The following is a 16,772-nucleotide window of genomic DNA, read 5'->3' on the forward strand; positions in this document are numbered from 1 at the left end:
TCCAGGAAACAATTTTAGTTTTCTTCCTGTTCAAGATCCTGGCTAAGGTGTTTTTATAATGAATGGTTCTGAAAGTATACTGTAGGTTCTGAGGTTTTAGAAAAAGTGAATGACTTCATAGTAAGTGTATATACTGTCTATACAGTATTTAGGAAATTAGACGTAGTAGAATGTTATTAACTGCAATTATTCTACAAACCATGATGTGTAGAATAGTTTTAATTTGTTCTGATTTTGAGATTATGAATTATTGTCCTTGATTAATTTACAGTAATATATTGCACTGTTTTTTAAAGGATATTCTCACTTATTTGTTTGGCATACTAGTTCCTCATTTCTTGCAAAATTTTAAAAGGGGAAAGAAAAGGGAAAGCTGTTTTGTGCAATAAACTACAGTATTAAAAAGAGTAGAATAAATGCAATATTTTCATTCTGGAATCAAAATAAAAACAAAGGCTGTGGTAGGAGGGTTATTATTGACATACAGGCCTTTTTTATTATCCATAGCCAGACGGCCTGAAAAAAGCACAATATGTGACTCAATTTTTCTAATAATTCATATGTCCTTGATACAGTATACAGTATGCACCTTCCATCTGGACAGTAAGAGTTATTAAACACACAGTGTAAGAGACAGGGGAATTTGAAAGGCACTAAGCTAAAGCGTACTACATTTTGTTTTCAAATGTGTAATTTAATTCAACCTGCTTCTGTACATATGGGATTCTTTGTTTATTTCCAAATAAAAAAAAAGTGATCCATGAACATTTTAGTGCTTCCCTCTTTCAAGTTAAAGAAGCACCCATGCAGGAATGCAATGAGGGCTTTGCAGATGTCTTTGATAAAGCTACAAGATTATACAAGTATTTGAAAATGTGTTTTTTTTTATTAGGATCAGTCTGAGCTGAATTTTGTTTGGAATTGTTCCAGGTGTTTGCTGCCATGGGAAAAGATTATTAGTGCATGCATGTGATAATATTCTACAGTACTGGATTAATGGCTGCTGGTAGCTGAATGGGACGTTTAGTTCAGTAATCTGTCCATTGCCAGTATGCTAAACTTGCCAATTATGTTATTTAATTGGGTGCACTAATGTTTTAACAGCAACTCAATGTTTTCATGTTATCTTCAAAGAAATAGAAATATATTTATTTCTAAGGGGCCACAATTATTTAATTAAGCATTATCTATACTGTACAGTATAGAGTAAAATTGTGGAATAAGCTGTGTCCTCCTATGGAGTCCATCCTTTACCTTCTACAACTTTTCTTCACAGTTATTCTGGACAGTATTTTCATCACCACAATAAACTCCCAGATGAAGGTGTAGCCTACCCAGGGGAACAGCAAACTTTCCATTCCCCTACAAGCAAAGCACTGCACTTGGAATGTTGTTGACATTTGAGGACTTTGACCCGGCCAATCAAAAATGAAACATTTCTTTTTCAGCCATTTTTTCAAGTATCTGCATATATGTTTAGGATCATTCTCTTGCTGCTTAATCCACTTGTGGCTCAGCTTTAGTACTGTACTATAGATGAATGGATACTGTAGCTTTGGTTGATAAATGGATAGCCTGACATTCTCCTCAAGAATTAACTGATACAGCACCATATTCTTGGTTCCATTAATGATTTTCACCACCATACTTAATGGTTGAAATGAGGTTCTTCTGTTGGAAGGCAACATAGCATCATGGTTTGTGCCATACAAACCATTTCTCACCATGGCCTCATGATAGTCTGATAGTTGTGGTAGTCTTGTGGACCATCCAGGAGCTCTTTGGTGAATTTGAGACAGGAGGCAATGTTATTATAGAGCAATGTTTAGAATTTTTTTCTAACCTTCTACAGACTGCGATGATCAATTACTTAAATGTTTCCAAAGTTACTGTTCATTATATGGGAGAGGACTGCCATAAACTCCATACTTGTTTACTTGTTTCCCAGTTATTTAACCACTTGATTTGAGCTGTACCTGATTTAAGCTATACCTTTATTATTGACTTATTGTTTCATATACACTGACTCTTAATTATTAATTTCTACTTCATACACCAATGCATCTAACAAAAACATTGAAGTGGCATCTCAAAAACATTTTTCTCATTTCTGTACTACAGTATATATGTCTTTTCCTGTGGTACACTGCAATCTGGTGCTTTGTAAAATGTCTTTATAAAGCTAGAGAAATCATTCTGAGAAGAGACAATATGTGTTTATGGTGCATGGAGAGAAGTAACATAAACCAAACAAGAACAAGAAGCAAAATAAATACTGAAAAAATCTTAATTTTGTTCTTGCATTCCTTAACGGTGGAGATGTATAGCAAAAAAAAAATAGTCATTCTTCTCAGTGAGACAGTGTATTGATACAGTGATCTACAGTAACTACTGTATAAGTAATGATAGGTTTACTTTAGAAATTTCATGGTCAATTTACAAATAGATTTTGTTTTTGATGAAGTGAGGCTTATTACTTTGTTTTCAAGAGACACAGTTTACATGCTTTTCTATAAATGTACTCCTAGGCATATAGTCAAGTGTGTCTTCTTTTAAATCAAGCAAATTACACATACATTTTAGGCTGCAGCTGTGCTGAGTCTGTTATTAACATTGCACTTGTGAACTTCCCAGATACTCTTGCATTAAATACATCTGAATAGAGGCAGGTAAAAAGAATTCCATCCATTATTATGAGAGTTGTGCCTGAGGTTAGTTGGGCAAATAGAAGTATGTGCTCAAGTCATTGACCTTGTAACATGAGCAGTATACCTTCTGGTAAAGTAGCCCTGAGAAGTATGCCTGGCTTACAAAAAGACCGAATATTTTGAGTGTACAGGACGGTCACTCATTTTACCAAAATAAATTAAAGAACACTTTAAAAAAAAATAAACCCAATCCTTTTACATTTTTCATTGTTGATGCAGTTCTCATTTGTGCACCAGAACCTTACATGTTTATTAGTACTGTAGGCAGAGTTTTAGACAAATGTCCTTAAGACAGTCTTATAAATGCAGATCGAAAATATTTTTAGCTTGTTTATCTGTTAACCCAGTAAAATCCAGAAAGGCAATATATTTCATGTCTGTCATTAAAGATTCTGCAAGCACCCCATACACTGCACCAGAAAACACCAGTTAGATTAGGAAAAGTATTTTCTTATGAAGAGTTGCATCTCACAAGCTCAGGCTTGTTTTATTTCTACCAATATCAGTTGATCTCTTTTTAGACACAGCTGCTTAGTAGTACTTTTTAAAATGTGTTTATGAATTTTAAATATTTATATTATGAACTTGTGTATTTTTTTTTTACTGATATCCCAAGATAATACTTTGAAAGATTTGATATTGCTCAAAAACATCTTGAACAAACGCGAAGTTGGATTTGAGTAAATCATTATTTTGGGGGGGTAAAAACGGTTATTATCTGTTTAATGTTAATATCAGTAGTGACTGCTGAACATTAAGAGGAAATGGGAAATTTACAAAAGTGGTATTTAATTTGAAATCACTTAACTTGTATGCATATAATGCATAAAATAATATTTTAGTACCATCTATGTTCCAATTAGTCTTGCCAAGCTTCTCAGTCCCTAGAGGTAAGATGCAGAACTACAGTATGACATAATGCTGCCACCACCATGCTTGACAGTAGGGATGGTGTTAACAGTACTCACTTACAGTAGGTCCATTTGGGCTTTGAGATGCATTAATATAAATATACAGTATGTATATTATATACAGTATATAAATATGAGCAATATTAATTACTATTTCAAAGTGTCATGGCTGCTTTTTAGTAACAAAATGTGAAAACTGTAAAAGGGTCTGAGTATTTTTGCAAGGCACTGTATCAATACATCAATACATTAGCATGTATTTATACCGTTTCTATTATTTTTGAAAGTTTTGTGATTTAAATGATCATACTCAGAATGTTTTCAGTATAAATCCGTTCCTTTCTCAAGAGAAGTACACATTTCATGTGGTAATCAACCACTTGTTAATTAAGCTTATCTATTTTTAAACACTCCTACTAATCTTAAAATCAAATTCTGAAGATAATGCAGTTTGGGGTTAGTGTAAATTGAGGAAGTGAGAATTGTCATCTACTGTTACTGCCCCAGAATTATTCTACAGATTATCAGTCTTTTACTACTAACCATGACACTGCCCACCACTGCACAGTCAATAAAAATTGTTCTTAATAATTGGTTAATTTATTTGTCAACCATTGGTTGACGTTACTAATCCACAACATACCTTGTTCATGGTTTACTACAATATATCCACGTGGTCAATGATCTACACAATGGCTTTACTTCTGGTTTAAGGGTGGATATATTTGATTGTTGTACCATGCCAGGAATTTTCAAAAATGACTCTGAAATGCAGTTAATGGCACAGCTTAATTAATGTAGCAATGAATTGTGCTACCATGTCCTTGTTTGAAAAACAAAAAAACTGGCTGCACTTGATGTTCCCACAGCAATGTGCTTCATCAGAGAAAACAGTGGTGTGCCATAGTCTATGACGCCAATGAGTTGGAGTGTGCAGTGAATGGTAATAGAGGCTGGCAGAAATTCAGAGAGCAGAAAATGGTGTAATTTTGACACTTTATTGAAGATGCAGTGTCAGTCAGTAAACTGTGGAATGACATGAATGTGACAGTGGGTTATGTCTGTTTCTATTGTCCAAAAAATCTCTTTGCTAGTCACAAAAATTAAAACAATTCATGATCTATTCACCCACAACAGGCTTTGTAATGTAATTTGTTTCTAAATGTCTACTGTACGTCTCTTAATGCTGCACATGTAGATGTTCTGTCTGTTACTTTCACTCACAGTTCTATCACCCCAAATTTTGTAAAGGTGTGCATTAATCACATTATATTTTGATCTGGCATGTAATATGTACAGTATAAAACATGGGTAAGATCCAGAAAATAATCATTTGGTGGTATTTATTGAAGCCAGAAATATGAATTAAGAAAATACTAATGTATAAATGCATTATAAAATGTAGTGATTCTGGAATATAGTGTGTTAGTTTTATTGTATTGTTGGGACTTAGCTTATATATATATATCATATACTGTAGTGTTTAAACGTACAATTTGAATATGAACAATTTATATTTGTAAACCACTGAAGTCACAGTACTTTTCAGTACATTGTTTTTTATTATAATTGTAAGACTGTTATTACAATTTTCAGTTAAACTCAGATATATTTTTGGATCTTTATTGTTTAGTGGTGGTGATTAAAATAAATGTAATTCAAAATTGTATGGAAGCCATATATTCATACATTTTTGTTCCTCCAAGTAAAAACAGGGAATGAGCTAGGATAATGCTTTTTTCGTTATTTTGTTTCTGTCTTAAACCTGAATTTGATATCTGCTGACAGATGGTATTTCACCTTAATGTCCTTAATAATGACATTGAGAGCTTGCCAGACACTAGAAGAGACTGCAGACGGTGAGGGAGAAAACATGATTATGTCATCTAAAAGAAGCAATTCATCAGCTCTTATAAAACCCTATTGGGAGAGCCTGCCCTGTTCTGAATGACTGGATTCCTCACTTTACAAAACTTAAAAGCTGAAGAATAGAGAAAATGTTACAGTTTTTTTAATCATTTTTTAAAATTTACACTTTGAATAAGTCCTGAGTATTTTCTCAAATCACTTTGAATACATTTTTCTTTTTTTTTCATATTCAGTTTAGCTGAAATTTGATTTTCATGGTGCTTTACATAGTGTTAAAACAACAACACTGAAGTGATTTATTCAGCATTCTATCTGTGAAAGAATTCATAGTAATTACAATAGCATCAAAAAGCAAAATATTTTGTTTCTGATAATATAAGGCATAGTTTAGAGAATATACTCTAATTCTTCTGTACTTGTGTAGTAAGTTTGACTATAGACTATCAGAATATTCGGTGTCTGTTAGTATGGAAAATTAACAGCCATCTAACAGCTTTTTTTCTTATGAAAAACTAAAGCAGAGCAAATGTGGCTTATAGCATTGGGTTGAAAGCCATGAAGAATTTCTGAGCTGCTGCTTCCTGCTTGGTCCTCATACTGTAAATCAGATGCATACTTTAACACAATATGCAGACTGAAAGTGAGACTGCTGTATTTTTATCAAGCCTCAGGCATCCTCTGTATCCTGCATCTGCCATGGCTTTCCATTATATTGTACAGAGATCGGTTTTAGGAAGTGGAAATTAGGTTTGCCTGTGTGATTAAATACAGCCTGCAATTTTCCAGTTGCACAACAGGGAATTTTATCAGACCCAGTAAAAAGCACAACTACTGGAGGCCAATTTATTTATGAAAACTTAAAAAAATAATTCACCAATTTGCTTGACTGTATTAGTGTTGAGTTTTTTTTAATCGACTTATTAAAAACAATCATATCAAAGTTCTCCCTAGATTCTCATATAATGATTACAGAGAATAGCTTCCCAGGTAAGCATTAGCAATCTGTTCTAACTGTTTTAGTTATTTCCCTCATTTTTAGAGTGTTCACTTTTAATGGATTAATATTGAATTATGCATATGAAAGTAAGATATGTACACTTACGTTTGTCAATGCTTAAAAGCTGTCATAACTCCACAGCTATAATCGTTTTAAAAATTACACTCTTTTAATGGCAGCACAGTGGTTAGTATTGCTACCTTGCAGCAGTGGTACCCTGGATTTGATTCCTGGGGTGCTGTCTGCATGGAGTTTGTATGGTCTCCCTGTGTTACCATGGGTTTCATCTGGGTGCTTTGGTTTCCTTCCACAGTCCAAAGACATACTGCTAGATTAATTGGATTCTGTAAAATTGGTCCTGATGTGAATGTACTGTATGCTTTCTTGTCTGTGTACCCTGTGATGGACTGGTGTGCAATCCAGGGAGTACCCTGCCTTGCACCTGTTGCACCAGGATGGGCTCCAGCAGCCTCATAATACCATATTGGATAAAGCAGTTAGAGCTACTAACTTTCTACTTTCTAGCACTTTTCAGGCATATCTGCCTTTCATACCTGGAAAGAACAGAGTTTCACTTAAGCATCAGTGCACCACCAACCTCTCTGTTGGGAATACTGTATACAGTACTAATCTATTTCTTGAAAACCTCTCTGTATTTTCAGTATGTTCTAACATGTTGTCTTTTTTTTTAATAAACGTAAACCCTCTACCTGGCCTGGGGCACTTAAAAATACCCTTTGCAGTGTAGCTGCATCAGAGCAATAAGATAGGTGATGTTAGGGTCTCTTGACATCAGGTCATTAATTTATGCTGTGCGGTTGGTACAGCTGCCTTGTTCTGCTCTGAAAGGTATAAAAAGAGTTGATTTGTGTTGCAGACCACAGCTGGTGTCCTATTCCACACCTGCATGAGCTTATCTTCCGTGAGAGTGATGTGATTCTAGGGCAACCAGAGTCACCGCTCTGGGGAAGAGTTTCTTAGTCTGATCGAAGCAGTCTGTCAAACTGTCAGCTTACAATGAGTCCTTCAGATGGGTCTTCAGAAGGTGTGCTTGTGTCATGAAATTTTGACTTATTACAGCATCTGTGGAATGCAGCAACAGGCAAAACGTTTGTCATTTGTGAAGAACAAGTAAAATGTTATTTTTAAGTATTTAAAAGGTCACTATAATCCAGGTTTTGATCTCTGTAAAATCATGTCCTGCAGCAAACATTACAACATGGCGAACATGTGTGTGCTGGGGGAATTAGGTGGGGGAACTTCACATATAGTCTTTAATTTACACATTTGTTCATTAATTACTGTTTCTGAACATGCTGTTCAGTAGAAATGAAGTTGTAGGTTTTGATGTCAGTGCTTCTTACTTATCAAAAAAACCATAAATAAATTAAATTCAGTAGACAAAATATCTTACACTTAGCTTGTCTTGTATTGTGGATATAAAAAAGTTCTTTACATTTACCACTGCAAACACATAATCATTGCTATAATATTTTGTTTTTAAATACAATAATATTTGATTGAATTATACCTGGTAAACAGAAAGTGCAATAGTTAAAGAAATATAGTTATAATTCTTGTATTTTCAACTGATTTCTTTTACATGAAACACACATTAACCATATCCTAAGGGATGGAGCAATCTTACAGTATGATTTTCACACTTCTCTCTAATATTTAGCATGTCCTTGAGTATGTTATGTTCTTATCAGACACTGGATCACATCAGACTTAAATATGTCTTGTAGCTTCAGGTTTCTTTTGACTTTATTCAGACTAGGAAGGAGTGGGAAATTAATGTAATGCATCAATATATCTACTGTATAATATATAAAAAATATGTTGTTAAATTAAATGATACCTTATACAGAAGAAGGGCCCTGGATTCAATTTCGGCCCTGGGGTGCTGTCTGTGTGGAGTTTGTATGTTCTCCCCGTGTTCGTGTGGGTTTCCTCCAGGTGTTCTGGTTTCCTCCCACAGTCCAAAGACACACTGATAGGTTAATGGGCATCTGGGAAACCTGTTGCGAGTGAGTGCGTGTTTGTGACTGTGTGTGCCCTAAGGTAGATTGGTGTCCCATTCAGGGTGTACCTTGCCTTGCAGCCATTGCTTGCCAAGATACAATAGGCTCCAGCTGCCCCATGATCCTGAATTGCCTGAATCATTAGAAAATGGATGGATTTTACAGATGTCTGGAATGAAAACAAAAATCCACATAGACAGGAAAGATCTCATAATAATACAAACATAAAAACATTTGCTTTAAGTTAATCCACTCTGTTTTTTTTTTCAGTTGATTAGCATGGAACTGGTAGACACATATTCTCCTTGTTAATCACTTAAACTACTCTGGGACATTTCTGTTCAGAAGCTGAATTTAATTTTCTTTGTTCTGAAAGGCTGCAGACTGTTGGACAGATTCCTGATGTCCTCAGTGGAATTTATACAGGTTTATGAATGTTGCAAAAGATTGGGATGACTAGTGTCAGAGGGGATATCCTCAGAGCCTTTACAATCCAGGGCTTTCACAGAGTACTGGTGGAAGTAAGTGATGTGAGTAGGTGTTGAGTTTATTCTAGTTTATGTTTGGGAAATAATTAATTTCCAAATAATATGCACATTAAAACCAAACTGATAACCCCAACAAAGGCAAGCTACACATTGACTTAAGGGTAGGTTCCCATATAAGCTTTTTTTAGTCAGTTCCTTATACAGTACATGTGCATTGTGCCTATCAGAACTCTAGCTATCCTTTTTCTGTTTGGAAATCTGAAAGAAGAGGTCAGTCTGCCACCCGCTTTGAAGCACGTCTGCACCTTTCCAATTCTAATACTGTAAATCAGTGTGTAGGTGCAGTGACAGATTAGAAATGTCCATTTTGCACATGATATAGATTGTGTTACAGTTGTTAATTTCAGTTTCTTAAAAAAGTTGTAAGAAATTGTATAATACAAAATCATATTACATCTTTAATCATAGGATCATAGGAGCTGTTTGGTCTTTTTATTTAAGCATTTTATAACTTTTTTTACATTTTGTCATTAACTCTATACAAATTCTTTTTAATTGTTTAACAAACTATAGTTACAAGCTAATTAGTTCAGTAGAATCCAATCGCTCTTTTTCATGCCACATTTTGGCTGAAATACTGATTCACCTACAGCACTCATAATGTTGTAATACTGCTTGTGGTGATCGAATCTCCTTAATATATCTCTTATTCATGGCTTAAAATAAGTCTTTCTTTCTGTAGCTATGTAAGAGAAACCCTATCATGTTTCTCTTGCACAGCTAGAGTCAGAAATACTTGTTTTGTACTGTATGTTGATCCATTATTTTATGGATCCTCAATGTTATCTTTTGTTTATATTAATGATTTATTTCTGTAGAATCAAATTAATGGCATAGTTTAAAAGTTGACAACAGTGGCTAGTCCTGAAGCTGATATCCATGCCAGGACTGGTGAAATCTAGCAGCTGTGTATCTCATCAGTTCTGACAGTGATTTACTGCTGCGGGCCAGCGACACTGGGCTTCACCTCAAGAAACTCTTTCACAGGCCAGCACAAGGAAATAGCTGGATTGCTGCTTGGGGGGGGAGGTTGCTGTGTGACATGGCACGAGAAGGCTTTAGCTGAGGTTAAAAACGCTTCCTTTGCGAGACTCCGTATGTCTGTATTCCTACAAAAACAACTGTGGGCAGATGGTTTTAAAAACACTCATTCCAACTGAAGTTGGAATAGCCAGATTGCTTTCATGTCTCCTTCTTGTCTTTAAAGTATAAAACATGCTTTTGATAAATCATCTAATTACAATTAACTATTGCTAATCTGCAACAAAGTGAAATGTTTGATAAGAATCTTCTTTTAAATCTATCTCAAAAGTATTTCGGACTTCACAAACTCTTTATAATTACTGTAGTTCTCTTTGGTCCTGCAAAAGTTTTGAGATTCCTGGGAGCTGACAGTGGAAAAGCATGTTTTAACACTTCCTTACTTTGCCCAAAAAATCCTCTTGGACTGGAGGACATGGACTGAGTCTTGAATTCTATCATTTCACCTAGTTTTCCTGGCAGTTTAAAATAATCTTCTTCAAGAAAACTGCTAAGTTACATAATTAAAGAAAAAAATAATGGCATGCATATCTTAGAATTATCACCTTGACCTGTGTTTTGCTTTTGCAAGATAATTATTATTTTAAGCAGCCCATGAGAATCTACAGTATAAGCTTCTGGTATATTCAAAGTTTTAAAAAAAGGATGTCTTCAGATACAGCCGTAAGATAACTTCTGAATACACATTTGTTTGTTTTACAAATTCAAACCAAACTAAAGATTGGGATTTGTCACGAGAGGTGTGAAGAACCCTATGCAGGTTCAGTAGTGAACAAATCCAATCAGGCAAGACGAATTTGGTCAGGTAGGCAGGCAGTGTCGATATCCAAAGAGGCTGAAGAGAGGGTTCGCTCAGGAAAACAGCAGACTGTTTAATACCAAGCGGTGAAGTGCAGGTTGAAGAAGGTTTAAATAGAAGGTGTGGTGAGAAGCGAGAGATGTGATAGGGTGATAAGGATGTCGTTTTCAGGAATTGGATCGGGCTGGTGTCTGATTGACTGAGGTCATGGGAATGCGCCATGGGAATTGTCAAAATTAGGAGACTGATTATGTGAGAGTGTGAAAGGATTGTGCAGCCCAAAAGAAATGTTACTATTTTTTTTTCTCATAATTGCCTTTGTTGTTGTTGCTGTCATCTTTTGTTCTTTTTGTTTTGTTTTGTATTTCTCAGATATTACCTCCTGTATTTCATAGCCTCCAGTCCTACAGGAAATATAGCAACAAAGGGCTTTGGATTTATCCACAATACAATTACTGGCCACTACTCAGAATACCTTTGATGAATGTTTTCAGTACAGGTTACAGAAGGGTGAAATAAACTTCCAAATGATACTAGATATAATAAAATGTTTGTAAGGCTGTCAAATGGCATGGCATGAATATCCATCAACTTACTGTATACAATTATAATTTAGTAACTGTCTAGTAATCCCTTTTGCTATGTGGACTGCCATTATAGGGAAACCTCCTTGGCAACAAGTACCATTTACATGGTTACACCCATTTTGAAATCTCTTTCAGTTTTTATAGCAGTAGTCATCACATTTGTTGAACAAATACAGTTACTCATTTGTTAGCATGCGATTATACACGCTTGGTAAGAAAAAAAAGAGGAGCAAAGTGATACTAGACTGTGTTTTAGTTGGTTGGTAATGAAAATGCAGGCTTACTGGGCTTATGCTGGTGACTCAGTCGTTATGAAATTAAAATTTACTATCCTTTTTAATTTGGTTTACCTTTGATTTTCTTCTCTGCTATGTTCAGTACACATAATATAAAATAACAGATCAAAGGAAAACGCTGATGTAACAATTAAGTAACAGGGCATTTTTTAGTCAGGATATGCAGAGGAATCACTAGCCATGTTCACTTCAGGAAATTAAAAGAAAGGGCAGTTTCCTTTAACTATGGTTAGATTCTCTGAACTATTGCCAGTTGTGTAAAGAATAGTTATTTTTCTTTTCTTTTTCATATGAGCCTTTAACCTTGTTTATTGTAAATTTTGTTTCATGTTTTCAGAATATTGTATAACCATGATAAGCAGAATTTATAATTTCAATAAATGTAATACTACTAATTTGTCTACCATTACTACTTCTACTACAACTTACAATAAGAAGTGTAGTTGATGATAATTCCATTGATGTTATACAATTCTGGCATGCCGTGCTGACTGTAATTCTGTGATTCAACAATAATTTAAAAAGAGCAATGTGAGACTACCTGCCCACTTGACATATTGTAAATCCTTAGAAGGTGAACTTTGAGAAGACTTTTTCATTTTCACTCCACACTCCTCCAAGAAGAAACACCTCCTAGAGATCTTGAGCTCTGAGACAGGTCTCAGAACAAAGTGCTGATCTTCCTGTAGAGGGTGAAGGTCAAGTCCCTAAGCAAGAAGCAGGACCCTGGGGGACAGCTGACAACAGCAGGGGTATCCAGAAATGATGATGCCAGTGCCAGGAATTTGTTCAGGAGGTCCTGCTTTTGAGAAGCCTAATACTTGAGATTGAACTCAATGTCCTGTGTCAGCTGTGCTGTGAACAACTCCCTTCTCTCCAAGTAATTATAGGTTGTTGTCTGAATGGACAACTTGTCCTCCCCTCTCTTTTGATTTTTACAGCGTGTCATTAGCACTGAAGACTCTTTTAAATCATTGTCAGAAGAGACAAGCAGATAACTGTTTCTCAGGTTTCATTAGGCAGTTTATTTTCAGGTGTAGCTGGGGCACATTTGTAGGAATATTTCTGAATTTGAGTCGTGAAGTGTAAATGTCAGAATTTACTTTGCAGTGGTCTTGTACCATTACACACTTTACCAACACTACACAACACTGTCTGGATGCTATTCATTAAAAGCAAACATTATTATTTCAGTTATGTTTTCTTTATTTTTGTTTTGGAAATGGCACATTTATCTTATGACATTTCATATAGTGCGGCATTGCAAGAGTCATATAAAATACTGTATTCTAATTAAAAAATATAATAAAATATTTTATTGTGTAGTCTGGTTTGCATGTTAAAGATAAGATAAAAATAGATTTACTTGATCTTCGTAACATCAGAAGTGGGAGCCAACAGGTCTGTAACAAATGGTGTCTGTGTTGCAACCATTTTCTTTAACTTTGTCTTCAAAGACCCAAACTGAGAGTGGACTTGGTTACACAATTATGTATAATGATCTGTTCACATTCTTCAAAATACCCTGTGAAATTAGTTTTGATTTTAAAAAATAATTTTAATGAAAAATAAATTAAGTGTATAACTATTAAATAAGAAAGAGAAAACAATTTTTTGCAAAAAAAACATTTCCCTGTAGCTACAAGCTAGCTGTCTTATTGTAGGGGAAGATACTGGACTATATAGATACACTTTAACTCCTGTTCTTTTTTTGTTCTGTGTACTGTACATCATTATCTGAATAAAAACCACAGCATTAGTAATGGAACAGCACCTTGCGTGAGAATTCAGGAAAGAATTTATGTTTCAGGGCAGACACTGTAACAGTATACGACATTTAAAAAACAGACCCATTATGAAGACAACCCATATAAATCAAGGAGATACCTAGAAAGTGACAGGTTGTATGGAAAAGATTTGGAATAGACTTAAAATGTGACAAAAAATAGAATTTCTGATGGAATTAAAAATATTTGTACAATATGGAACTAGAATAGAATTTTTGATGGTCAAAATATTTGTATAATATTACTTTATTTTCTGTAGGTAGTAGGATTAGTTTGTCTTTGAGTGATATGAGAAGCTTAACTTTTACAGTAGGAAAATACAGTATGTGGTTCAATCAAGAATTCCTCATTATTATATACCGTACAGAATATAGTTATATTCATACAGTATATGTGACAAAGTATTTGGTTTGCAAATGAGATCAAAGGTTTAATTGTATCCCTCACAACTACACTTTCTTTTAAATGTTGCATTCCAGCCTCAGACGTAATGGCTGTGCTATTTCAGCTGTCATCAAGAAAACTTCCTTTTGCAATGATCTGCTTATGTGAAAGATTGCTATTCCAAAAACAGGCTGTTCTGACGGCAGTGTAAAAGGTTTTTTTTATATGTATCGTCAAGAAAACCACCTGTTTTCCAAATGGAAGTGTTCAGGATGTATCAGCTATTAGCTTTGAAAACCAGCCAATCTTCTAAACTGTCGGGATTCTGTAATGACCAAAGAACTTCATGTTTCAAATACCTACACATATTCCATTGCAGAGAAGAAAACCTGGAAAAAGCAGAGTAATGCCTGCAGCCGCCTGTGCATTGCGTACCTTAGTCAAAACACTGATCCATAAAACATTAAATGTAAATGCAGTGGGATAAAGAGTACCAGCAACTGCTGGAGTCTATCACCTGTTTAATTATTACATTGCTTTTTTGCTATCAGCTTTGATAGACCAAAAGAACAAAAAGCAACGGACACAAGGCAGGATATACAGTATAGACACAAACATGCATGCACTCACACCAGGGCCAAATCCACACAAACATGGTGAGAACATATAAACTCCACACAGATGGCTCTCCAGGTCTGGAATTGAATCCTGGGCCCAGTACTGCGAGGCAGTAATGCTAATCACTGCACCACCATGACAAAAAAGACATATAGGAAAAATGAATGTATATGTTATTTTACATATAAATTTGCTTGATTCTACCTCACTGTTGTTTGAAGGAATTGTACAATTATGTGTTCAAATGGAGAAGAGTGCTTAGAGAAATACTGCTCTATGATCTATTCATATGATTATGATGTGCTAAGCTTCATTTCTTTGTTCTTTTGTAGCCTGAAAGGCCCAAATTAACTGAATTCCAGTTAAAATCTCTTCTGGAGGATTGCATCCAGGCCCAGAAGAGGGCAGAAAGTATTGACCAGTTAGAAGACCTATGTGCGGGTTCTGTCTCAGCCATCTCAAGCACCAGCTCATCATCAAAGAGTAGTTCAAGACTCTCACTATCTACCCCCTCTCAGCTGCTGCAGAATGTTTACTCTTCCGAAACAAGCAAATACGGAGATTCAGAGAGTCCATAGTGCCATGAGGATGACTCATAACAGAGACAGATGATGGCTGAAAGGTTGTCTTGCAACATTGAAGATAAACACATACAACATATGGGTACACTTTTAATTTTTGTAATGTCAGATTGGAACATTAAGGTAATAGAAACGATTCATGCATTTATTTGCTGCCTTAAAACATGTTAGTGAATTGTTTGAAAGAGGTGAGGAAAGTATGTGACACATAAGATATACTTTTTTTTTGAAAGTGTGAAATCCTTTTAAGGGGTGTTTTGGCCGGGGAATGTACTGTTTTAAAAGTACTTCCTTTACCTTATTAGATGGGTTTCAGATTAACTGATTTCTAAAAATGTAAAGGTAATTAAAAATAGTCTTTTATAGTTATACTGTTATACTATACTTTGATTTATTATTTAAATATTTGTCTTTTTTTAAGCAACTAGAATTTTAGATAGCAAGTATTTCTGTCCTTTGGAAAAGAGAAACAACAGAGAGACTGGAAGGCCAAGAGAGAAGGAGGTGATTTCTGACTGCTGTGCTAATGAGAGGTCATACATGATTGGTGTGCACAGCACAAAGAGATTAAACACACCCTTGTCATGGGCGGGAAACCTGCCTTATTATAGCACTGACACTGGCAATGGGCTGTCTGTAGAGGCAGACATTCCACACATACCAGCCTTAACAGGTGACCAGCCTCATACTCATAATGAAGTAATACTAGGTTGAAATGTTTTTTTTCTATCCTCAATGCCTACTATTGTAGCATAATATTTAGCATTTATTGATTGGTTTACATTTGTTGCAAATGCATGTACGTTAATTTGAATTGGATTATTTGCAACATTAAAAAGTATAAAAAGATGTAAAGTAGATGGGTCAGTTGAAGGTATGTATCTTCTTGCTGAGGTGATATTAACTAGCATATTGTTATTATTATCTGTAAATTTATTTGCAGCGTTTACGCGTTTACAAGTGTATTGCTTTGCTTTTTTGCATAGTTATGGTTTCATTGCTATGACTTTTTCTCCACCCCCCAAAAAAAATCTACTTACAATATGGGTTATGGTTTTCAATGTCCTTGCTTACACATCAATAAGAAATTGTTACAACTATGCACACTGTATGTAAGAAAACTTTGTAAAACACAGGACATGGATTACAACTGACAATTGGCAAGATTTATACTACATTGCTTCAAAAAAACAGGTGAGCAGGGTAGAAGTCTAGTGGGCAAAGCCAAGAAACATAGTTTTGTGGTCTCCTGCTGGCAACAACTTTCTGTTGATTGCCAATTGTAGTAGGTGGTCTAAGGATCTTAAAATAGTTGGTATTCCCCCTGCACACCTTTGTATTTTTAGTTCTATCCAATAAGAGCTGCCCTACTTTTAATCTGTGAGTCAGCACACTGTAAAGTATACATATAAAGTTGTGTTATGTATTTCAGTACTTACAGTGGTCAAAAGGTAGCACATAAGCATGCAGACTATGTAACTGTCTGACTAGAGTTCCTCTTCAGCAATACATGGCACTTTTAAAAGTTTCAGTCTGTGACTGAATGAAAAAGCACATATTCAGAGAATGAAGACGCATTAAATAAATTTAAAGCACAATAAATAGTGAATTGCTCATTTTAT

General features: G+C 35.0%; 1 protein-coding gene across 2 annotated transcripts in view; it reads left to right on the top strand.

Annotated features, from left to right (window-relative positions):
* Nucleotides 1–15,997, top strand: part of fsip1 (fibrous sheath interacting protein 1) — a 105,194-nt gene extending 89,197 nt beyond the window's left edge. The window contains exon 12 of one of the 2 annotated variants that reach the window (XM_015350764.2): nucleotides 14,902–15,997. In XM_015350764.2, the coding sequence (XP_015206250.1) occupies nucleotides 14,902–15,147 (246 nt within the window). In that variant the 3' untranslated portion in view covers nucleotides 15,148–15,997. Of the gene's footprint in view, nucleotides 1–1,276; nucleotides 1,357–14,901 lie in introns of those variants that run through there. The other variant, XM_015350768.1, reaches the window with a different exon arrangement.
* The last annotated feature ends 775 nt before the right edge of the window (nucleotides 15,998–16,772 follow it).

Source organism: Lepisosteus oculatus, chromosome 8, assembly GCF_040954835.1.
Source record: "Lepisosteus oculatus isolate fLepOcu1 chromosome 8, fLepOcu1.hap2, whole genome shotgun sequence".
Classification (NCBI taxonomy): domain Eukaryota; kingdom Metazoa; phylum Chordata; class Actinopteri; order Semionotiformes; family Lepisosteidae; genus Lepisosteus; species Lepisosteus oculatus.